At 41.9% G+C, this 11,293-nt stretch overlaps 1 protein-coding gene across 1 annotated transcript; it reads right to left on the reverse strand.

The window, feature by feature from the left end:
* Positions 1-2,046: 2,046 nt before the first annotated feature.
* Positions 2,047-3,153, reverse strand: npy7r (neuropeptide Y receptor Y7). The gene has a single exon (XM_073487577.1). The coding sequence runs from the start codon at positions 3,151-3,153 to the stop codon at positions 2,047-2,049; it is 1,107 nt and encodes a 368-aa protein (XP_073343678.1).
* Positions 3,154-11,293: the final 8,140 nt, after the last annotated feature.

Raw genomic sequence — 11,293 nt, forward strand, 5'->3', positions numbered from 1 at the left:
TCATTTATTGTCCTAAAACATCCTTTTTTGTGCACTCCAGGTGAATACCAATCACACTGGGGTTGTTGTGTTAAGATATCTCAAATTCTTTTGTAATTTTCCTAAATCGTGTTTATATTATTGTGCACTCAAGCAGACTGCCCTTGCTTTATCATTTTAAGAATGTTATCTATCTGTTTTTGCCCTTGAATTCTTAGCTGAGTGAATTTTGATAAGAAATGTATGGGTCAAATGTTGCAAAATGTTGTCAAAACACCTAAAAATGGCATCTCTATGGCTCACAGAGGAGCTAAGCCAAGTAAACGTACAATCTGTCTTCAACTCAATGGTAAAAAAAAAAAGAAAGAAAGAAAGGAAAACATTTATATGGTAAAGCCGACCTTGAGGTACCGTATATATCCCCTTTAGCATCACTATAGTGGAGTACAGATGAATAATCGTTTGAGCATACTGAAATCATCCCTGCATACAACTCTAGTCTGCAGCAAAATCTTCACACATTACGTCCAATGGGTCTTATGCCATGGGGCTAAGCTCAGCGTTAGTCTGCTGTAGCCCTGATAACAGCTTAGAGCTCCTAAAATAATCTACAGTACATAAAGGAATATAGGCATTTGCCAGGAAATCGGTTATGTGGGTGTCAAGAGGCAGTAACACAAACCTAATACGTATTTCCTCCAGCTGTAAAATAAATGAATCACACTGCGTAGGCCACTTGCTCATTAAATGCTTTATTGGATGGTATTTGGACCCACAGGTTTTGTTTTTTTTTGTTCAAAATGAAGTCTGAAAGCCTTAGTGTAGGACTTTGATTAACCCCGGTTTAATACAAACAAGTAAATGCATTGCTTTTATTTCCCTTTATGTCGACCATCTCCCCATCTATAGATGGATTTTCAAGCTGTCAGGTTCTGGGAGTCAAAGTTCATCTTTTCCTGCATTATGCATATGGAGGGTACATGGCGCACGGCATGGACTGCTACTCCCAAAGGTTTTGAGTAGTCTACATTTAGTGTCAGTGCTGAATATATTTTGTAACATGCCACTATTTTCAGTTTTTCACCCAGACAGGATTTGATATATGTTTGCTTCCTCCTACCTCACTTCAACCCACTTATCTGAGCTTTATCCAAGCCAAGGGTCAGTTTGTCTGACACCGAGGGACAAAACATAACTTCTCCTGATGGTCTAATAAACTGGGGGCTCAATATATGTCCCTGTGAGGGCCTGTGGTTGATTAATGCTCCTCAAACAAAGGACACTTTAGCAGCTCAGTGAAGAATTGCATGTTTCGCCTTCTTCCAAATCCCCCCCCCCCCCTTTTTTTTAATTTTTTTTAAAATTTTTTTTTTTACATGTCCTCAAAGTAGCTGCACACATTCTGTAATGAAGACATCAAAAACTTGTTGCTCTCTATTCACACAGTTCAGTGATTTCCAATCCAGTTCCATTAGGCACAGAGGCCTGCTGGTCCGTCTAATCTGGACCAGCTGGTTGCCAGGTGAACACAATTAACTTCCTGGTTGGACGGAAAATCGGCGATAGCCTCCTCTGGCTTCCTTGGACGAGGATTGCGAGGATACTCCAAACGTTTTAAACAGCCAACAAATTGAAAAACAAGAGCAACAAATTAAACTTGTTCTCACAGTCACAGTAATCCTCCCTTCGGTGAGTATGAACACATTAACAGCCTCAGATGTATGCAGTGGAGTGCATTATTAATTCGGACATAACTTACCAACAAGGGTTCTGCATTCACAAGAAACACATTATACATAGTACAGAGTTAATTAACACCTCAGTAAACATCTTTAACACATATTTGAACAGGTCGGACAAATGTATATTCACTAGTACCGTTCACAAAGGAAAGAAGAGCCTTACATAAAGCAATTAGCATGCAAGGCTTTGAGCCCTCTCCAATGACATAGATACTCATACCATTCAAGTCACAAGGCTACTTTTGAACCACAAGCACCACAAACCAGAAGTGCGTCCGTGTGTTCAGTCATATTCTACAGGCTTTTTAAAAAAAATCTGTTCATCTCATACAGCAGTCGGAGGGTGCCCGCCATTACGGCCATTCAGAGACAGCCCTCTTGTGGAGCGTGTCCTGAACGAGCCCTCAGCGTGGAAAGAATCCGGCTTGTCCTCGCAACGAAACACCATGAGGAAGCCGTTCCTGTAGTTTTTATTCATCCAGCCGTACAGGAGAGGGTTGGTAAAAGTCGAGCACATAGCCACGATGTGGAACACTGTGTATATCAGTTTGTACTCCTTCAGCCTGAGCGCCAAGTCCAGATCACTCGCCAGCTGGATCACATGGAACGGCAGCCAGCAAATAGCAAACACCACCACCACCAGTGCCAACATCTTGGTGGTCTTTTTGCGGCGGTTGATGCTGTCGTTCCGGCTGGACGGGCTGATGTGATTCTTCAGTTTGACCCAGATGCAGATGTAAGCGTAACTGATGATGGCTAAAGGGATAATGTACTGTAGGAGTAGCATTGACAGGCTGTAGATGACTCCATCCCAGCTCGTCCCGTGGGGCCAGCTCTCAGAGCATACAGCGATACGCAGGTTGATGGAGGGGATCTCCTCATAGCGGTACTCTCTGAAGATGGCCAGGGGAGCTGCCAGGACGGCAGACATAGTCCAGGTGACTGCCATGATGAGGAAGCTGGAATGCCACGTGAGGCGCCGGCCGAGGTGGAAGACGATGCAGCGGTAACGCTCCAGAGCGATGACAGTCAGGGTCAGGATGGATACATGCACACTCAGGGCCTGAGCAAAGGGCACCATGTGGCACAACACAGCGCCAAACTTCCACTCATCTAGCAGAGTGTAAACCAGAGTGAAGGGCAGGCAGAGAGTGTCCACCAGCAGGTCTGCCAGGGCCAGGTTAGCTATGAAGAAGTTGGTCACTGTCCGCATGTTTCTGTAGCGAATAATCATGTAGATGACAAGAGAGTTCCCCAGCAGCCCCAGCAGAATGATGAGAGAGTAAGCTGTGATCAGGGTGATCTGGACTCCAAGGTGCTTGGTGATGTCAGTGTGGAAACTAGGCGGGTATAAACCCATGCTGTCATTAGACAGGTTGGTTTCACTACCCTCCCCTTCGGCAGTGCTGTTGGGTGTGTCTGGCGGACTCATTTTAGCGGAAGATGCTAAATCTAGTCTCTTCCGACACCTGGGGAGAGAAAAGACATAAAAGAAATCATTTCCTGACACAAGTCGGGCAGAAAAGTTTTTCCAACAAGCTATGAAAAGAAACAAAGGTAGGTAAGTGGGCTGGAGGAGGCTATTATCTCCAGTTTACAATTCCCAACGTTTGCATTTCATGTCACTACATCTGTGCAGGTGTACCAGTATGAGTTTCCGATGCAGTGACAAGTGCATGATCCCTCACCGGCTTCCAGCCACCGAAGATTGCCCCTAGTTTTTGCTTGAACGCCTGAACAAAAGCTAATTGTCCCGCTTCTGGGAATTGACCCCTGGGTCTCTTTGGATGTGGGCGAGTACTTTGACCTCTTGGACACCTTCTGATCCATTCTCTCTTTCTCTTTGTGCAATAAAACAGAAAATACCTCCTGTCACTCCAAGAAAAGAATGATAGACCTTCCCTTAACAACATATTTAGATGGACTTCAAAACATGCCATTTATCCTCAAGGTCTTTTTTCTTCAGTGCATAGAATGAACTGCAAAAGCCAACCTTCTGAAAATGAATCGATAATCTCTACACATCACGTGGAAATTGTAGTTCTGAATGTAATGCTGTTATTAAAGACTTTTGGTATTTAACTTGAGGGAATGAAACAATGCAATTTAGAAGATAAGATAATTCTCTAATGAATGCAACCCCACTCATTAGTACAATTACCCATGATTGCGTTGAGTAAGTGGCTGTTCTGAAACGATAAGAAAACAAAAAAACACATTTCAGTAACGGATGATAATCAGTAGAAAATCAGCTCTCTTTTGTACATGACACAAAAAAACCAGTCCTCATTGCCAACTACGGTGAAATTGCGTCGTGTGAGTTTTCAGGGTTCCGGGGTGCAGTTTTTCCGAGTGACACGAACACCTGTGCCATTATAAAGGCTAAAAGAAAATGATGGAGGAAGCCGTGTGATCAGGGGGAGTCAGCCAGTTCAAAGCCACATCATTAGAGCCACACAGTGCTCACATACACAGTCTGCATCTCATAAAAGGGAATATTGCGTGGCATGCATAAATCCTGGCTGAAAGATGGACACATTGCACAAAAAAATCCTCTCTCTTCAGTATACGTTGTGTATCTTTTGTCTTGAAAGGCCCGTCAATTTACCTGAAAGCCTGAGAGCTCCTGCTGATAATGAAAAAAGAACATCTTTATTACGGCATGTATAAATATATATATAACTAAGTCAGTGTTTGACTATTAAGTAACTGCTAAGTCTCTGCGTATTCATTAAACAGATTAATGCACAATAACATTAAGGGATATTACAGTCAGTCAGAGGCTTTCAACAAATACTCTTATTTCAAAGGATTTCATTTTTGAGTACACTTCTTGGTGTGCTCGTGGCTGAATGGTGGCTGACACTCGTGTTTTCTGTTTGGAATTACTGAGACGAGCAGGACACCATTTAGTGAGAGGTCATCTCTGTGGTGACAGACACTCTTTGGTTGCTCTGGGGATCCTGCAGCCTCTTTATTTGACAGACCACTGCACAGACTATCGTTCACTGATGCCTTTTTCTTTTTTCATTGTTTTATTTACAATTAAATATTTAACTGTAGAGATTATGGAGTAAATGTTATTTTGCAGCATAGATGTTTTTCTTTATGCTACATGAATCCTATTGATTGACAGATTTAAAGCTCCCATAATATGCTAATTTACAGGCTCATATTTTTATTGTGGGTGTCTACTAGAAAACGTTTACGTCTTTCTGACTCTCGAATAAATCATCAGTTTTCTCAAACTGTCCACTGCCACAGCACCTCTATTCACCCTCTGTCTGAATGCTCCATTTTAGCTCCTGTCTTTTTCAGGCCGGACCTCTCCAAAAGAGCTCAGTCTGCTCTGATTGGTCAGCTCTCACAGGCCTGTGCAGGCATCACACACTGTCTTTCTACCTCAGCTCTGCTGCTGTTTTCTCACGGTGACTGTACGGTTGTGACATCACAACCTTATGGAAGTCCTGACGGCTTGTTTGCAGGCACAGTTTCTGAATAGAGTGGTGTAGTGACGGCTAGGCTAACCCGGAAGTTAGCATCGCCCTGGTTGTATTCTTGCTGAAAATAAACTCTGTGGCAAACACAAGTTTATAATACCTACACGTTTTGTTCATCAAGATAATCTTCACAGATGACCACTTCTGTGATTTTCAAAGCGCAAATTAAATCTCGAGAAGTAAAAAGCTATTTTTAGGCTATAAACAGACTTCATTGTGGACGCATGACTTAAACGACACACCGCCAAGTATCTTACTACACAGTAAATATACACTATGTAAGTAAAGTCTGCCTGTAAAGCGGGGCTAGTGAGTAGATGAGCCTCTGTGTTTGGTGTGATGGCGTTTAATGTCCGTGACAACTCTATAATCTCACTGGATTGAGTGTACTGACACTTTCATAGTATTAATATGGCACTAGACCTGCTTTATCATAATAAAATATCAGGTGTGAGGCCTATAGGAGAGGAAAGTATTTTGTAGGGCTGGGTGATAAGACCTTACAATAACAACACAATATTTTTAGGCTATATCTCGAGTTATTGAAAGCTCCCCAGAAGCACTTCATAAATTCTAGGGCAAGGGACAAAATCAAATGTCACAATATTTTTGACCCAATACCTCAATATTGATATTGCGACAGTACTGCAGGGATGACTATTGGTACTTTCACAATGAGATTTTTGAAAAATAATCACCAGTAATGTGGATATAGTGACTGAGTGGGTAATGACAAGTATTAGTACAAATAGAAGAATCACATCACTCTACTGTAATGCAGACAACACTATGACGTATCACAATATAACAATTTCCAAAATCTAAGACTATTTAGTCTCATGCCTTGATAACGATACATGATATACTGCCTAGCCCTAAATCAAGACATATAGTGAGTCATGAAATGACTTGCAGGATAACACTGAATCTACAGGGACTGCTGAAATTGTGGTCATGACAACTCCAGTGTGGCACTGCCCATAAACCAAAAGGCATGCACAGCCTTGGCTGTACCCTCTGACTGTCACCAGAGCAGACAGCCACACAGGGGGACGCGTTAGGGATTCATCAGGCAGACTGAGGGCGACATGTGCACTTCACAAAGCATCAATAATTTGTCAAAATCACCCTTTTCTGATCAGCGATGGTAATCCTTGACTTGAGGCGAGCTTCAGCGCTTCACTGAGGGATGTGTGAACATACACCTTCTGGAGCAAAAAAAAGCCACAATACAGCCGGATTCTCTTAACTGTGCACACTGCTGTCAAATTATGTTGAGACACCTAATTCCCAATTCCACTTGCATTGATGCTTCGCTCGTGCGTAATTTGTCGCCATTCGTTTAACTTACTGAAGAGTGCGCATTCACATATCACCAAGTGAGCTCTTATTCAAAGAAGACAGGTGCAAAACACTTACAGTCTCGTGTGCTCCGCAATTTGGACACTTGCGCATCCTCCTTTTCAAATGTTCCTCTCACATCCAAATTACGCACATACAGCTGAGAGTTTCAGCAGCTACAAGTTACGCAGTCACAACAGAAGAGAGAATTTAACATCCCTCACCTCAGGGATACATTTGTGTCACCAGAACAGCCTCGCAGTAACCGTTAAAGTTTACATAAACGCAATCCATATATGAATGCACTCACCTTTTCCCTTATATCTCCTTTTGCAAGTGAGTCTTCACCCGAAAGTGGCGTGAAAGGGGGAAAAAACCCGAAGCTCCTCCCAAGCTGTAGCGCCCGGTGCGCATCTTGTGGCTCGACTGTGCGTTCCCGAGGCAGGTCTACAGGATTCAGTGTGAGCGTCCACATCAGCGCCAGGGACTGTCACTGGAGATCTGAGGAGGGAGTGCGCTCTGTGGATCACATTAGAAGCTGAGGCTGTGTCATTACACATTAAAATTAATTCAATTAAACACCACAGATTGTCATTTAAAGTGCCAAGGCAGAGCCACAGTGCGTCAGAGTTTATGACATTTAGTTTGGTCTTTATCTTTATTATTCGCTGCATTTCCAGGCAGGCTTTTCACTTTCAAGCCTGTTGTTTCCCCCTCCCTACTCATGTGCACAACTCCAGCATGAACTTTGGATCAATACAGGATTGTAAAGCAAATCCTCATATATTGCTTTATGTGAGGCTGACATCTCTGTCACATGTGATCCAATTTCAGCAATCAAACCAACAACATTTGAAGGAAACTTCACATTGTTGTGCAACAAGCCATTGTTAGTCACCTGCATGAAAGCGCTGTCAGATTTGATTCCCTGGGACGACAATAAAGACCCACATATCTCTCACAGCTCATTTCTGTGAGCTCCCATGACTCCCATAAATAGAATAAAGTTCTTGGTGAATTGGTTGTTATTTTTAGTTTAAGCTGGAGACAAAAACATGCAGGGTGCCAGAACACTAGAAAGAAACACCCCATTGAATGATGTTACATTTGAGTAGAGTTTGGTTGGGAATTTCAATCATGTTTTATTATTCTGACTGTGTCATTCACCTGAATGATGTCAGTTCTCGTGCAATATGAAAGAATGCTGTTATATTGTGCCTGGAGCTGTTGTCCTTCATATATTGTAACAAAGCTGAGACAGGTTCGTGAGAAGGACATTTCTCAAGGCAGATTTTGAGCAAAGTGAAACTTTTTCAAACTTTTTGTGTCCAAGGTCCACCAAAAAGCAACACCTGTATTCCTATCCGTGCAAAAATAGCTTCTATAACGTGTTATCTAATCAGTTTGTTTGTTTTTGGTTCCCTGGAGGATTTTTAAAGGATGGTATACCATTTTCCTCTGTTTTATGAAATACATGCTTACAAAGGACTGATATAGTAAATTTAAAAACTAATTCATTACTTGTTGTATAGTTGTACATTTCTTTTTTCCAACAGTTTATTGTGCAGACTGAACATAAATCACATACAAACATGCATGACACATACACACTACATACATGTTCTATATAGGAAAAGGAAAAAAACGTGTGGTGGGTTGGGGGAGGGTGCAGACATCAATGAAGACATCAATGAAAGCTGTTTCTTTATCTTATTTTCTCCTTCTTTAAATCAAACAATACTTCAACTCATCTCGGTTCGTTCCATCCCTACTGTGATGACCCCTCCCACTCTGTTTGTGTGGTGCCTTGTGTTCTTACCTGTTCCTGTATTAAGGCAGAGCGGCAGGCGTGTCAGGTGAATGAGCCGCACCTTAAGTAACTTCCTCTGATTATTGCACCTGCTATAAGAGGGCTGGAGAGCTCCCTCCTCCTCTCTGTATCTCGTGCTCCCAGCCAGCAGGGTTTTAGTTTGGTTGTGTTTATTTAGATTTGCTTTAGATTTGGTCTAATTTGGCTCAATTTGATGGAATAAAAGGTTAAAGAAAGGTTAAGTCCAGCGTTAGTGTGTAAATAGTTAAGTGTTATTTGGTACATTCGTAACCCTTGTAGATTATTACTAAACTGAGTTTATGCATCAGTACACAGTAAAGAGATGCTGTTGTTTTGCATTATGAATACGATTTGGGGGAGTATCTCGCAAGGTTTCTTTATGTGTTTTAAACTGGTTATTTTGGTTCCTTTTGTGTACTGGTGGATGATGTAAGGGGGCAGCATTTGTCCCCAATTTTGTTTGCAAACCCATTTGTTCATCTATGGTAAATACTGGTGCATGCAACTATGGCCCTTCAGTTGGTATGGGCCAGGCATCCCCTTTGTAGGCTGAAGGGATTGATCTTAACAGGAGACCAACCAGTTCATTGTTTTCACTTAGTGCGGCGGAGAACGTGGCTGAAGACAATGGCTTGGGAGCATTTGGAATCAGTGCATAAGCACCCACCACAAGTATCTGTCTGAAGACTAGGGCTGAGAAAAGTCAGATAGTGATACGACTTGGTTGGCTAGTGAGCCTTTGTTTCGAGGACCCTCTGGGTATGCTACTTTGGTTTTGTTTAACTGTTCAAACTCTCCTAACCAACTGTTTAGGAGGAAACACGTTGGACTTTGTATCTTCTAATTCAAAACAATCTTATTTTTAGCAGAAAGACAACCCAATATTACTCATCTCTATTTTGTCTCATAGTAAACACAGACTGGGACATTTAGGAACAACAACCTGAAGGATTTATGTGATGGTATTTATTACAACTGACCAGCAGGAAGGTTGTACAGTTGTATATTTCAATAATAATCTATGGTTGTACAAATCCCCAAGGCACACCCAGCCTTGCCTCATGGCACACCATTTGGGAACCACTCCTCTAAACTTACTACTAAGCATACTCAAACAATTTACATGTACTCGCAGCCCCCATGACTCTGTTTGCAATGAGTACACCTCATCTGACAATTTAAAGCAACATTATGTAGAATCAGCATTTTGTGCAATTTCGCAGAAACAAGTGATAGGGGAGCGGAGTGGCTGAGACAGAGACACCATTCACTCTATTACAAGACACTGTACCATCAACATGATTTTGAAGCTGTTATTTTAAGGTAAACAAGTTACAAAATGTTGCTATAAGGAAGTACCAGAAACAGGCTGTCACTTAAAATTAGACATAAACAAATGAGCTTTAGCTATGTCCAAAACCATTTAGAGAATGTTTTGATAACTGAACAAGTGATAATGTCTCCCTTGAGCCTTGTTTTCTGAGTTTCCCTGGAGCTATTAGCAGATGCCTTTCACCATCCCGGCTCAGATTTATCGTTCTGGGAGCAATGTTATATGAGATTCCTGGATCGTCTTGGCTGGACGTTATTTGACAATGCAATAATTGGTGCACTGATTGACTCAGCCACAGAGATTACCCTTATTGATCGGGGCAGGCTGCCTCTCTGCCTCAATTTATTCTTTCAATTATGAGCGCCACCCACCTGCCTCCATGTGCGCCAGGTCACACTGCAGTCAAGGTTGACAGTTCTCCCAGTCTGGCCTGAATGCAATACTGATAAAGGATGTCTGTCCTTGCTACAAACTTGCTTATCTACAGCAGGTTCTGAAAACTGGTAAGCTTTTACACTGTGGGTTGTGACAAGGATTTTTGTACTCTGTGTTATTTTAAGTTAAACCACTGGTTTTACTGCAGGTCTTTACAGCTTCATACTGTACATGTGCTCATGTCAATCTACATGCTCCCTAATTAGTGAGTAATGTTGGACTCCCCTCCATATGGCCGGGCATGCTGTATTTATGCACCACTGCTCTCCATCTGATTGCTGTTTCTGTCAAGGTCCTCTGAGAGCAGTGGTGCCACTGATCTGATGACATGATCAGAGACTGTAGCTTCCTCGCGTCGCACAACACTCACTCACAGTGGTGCATACATTACTATTCATCCTGTCTCTGTCTTTCTTTCTGTGCAGGCTGTGTGAATGAATGAATGTGAGAGTGGAGGTAATACAAAGTTAGAAATCCCTTCCATGCCTCCTCCTTTTCTCCCATAGGTTAAACTTTACAAGTGGACAGCCTTAAATTCTTCAGTGATTCAAATTATTGTTTTAAAAGGATGGACAGTCTGTGAAGTCAACAAATTGGATTCCTAGGCTAAACAACTGTGTGGGATGCTGAGATTACACCCCATGGTGTACTTTTCTTTCATTCTGAGACCAACGTGTCTGAGACAGCAAAACTGATCTGGGCCTGAGCCTGTATCTCAGATGTGTCACACTGCCACTCAAAAGTTTGGGCTCACTTAGAAATGTCCTTTTTTCAATTAAAGGTGCAATAAAGAATTGGCATCTTGTTGAATTCAATCTCAACACAAACAGGGGGCAGCATATCACCAGAATAACCACTAACTGCTGCTAACTGTAGCTACCATTAGCTATTTAGTTCAGTTAGCAGTGCAGCTATAAGTCCTGCACCTTTAAAATAACAGCAAATTGCTCAAAAATACATTCTAATAAATATTCTAATATATTCTAATATATCTAAAATACATTCTATAAATGACTATTTTAGCTGGAAATAGCTGATTATTAATGGAATATCTACACAGGTGTACGAGGGACCATTTTCAGCAATTGTCACTTCGGTGGTCCAATGACACATTGTGTTGGTTAATCCAAGT

The sequence above is a fragment of the Pagrus major genome, chromosome 18, assembly GCF_040436345.1.
Source record: "Pagrus major chromosome 18, Pma_NU_1.0".
Classification (NCBI taxonomy): domain Eukaryota; kingdom Metazoa; phylum Chordata; class Actinopteri; order Spariformes; family Sparidae; genus Pagrus; species Pagrus major.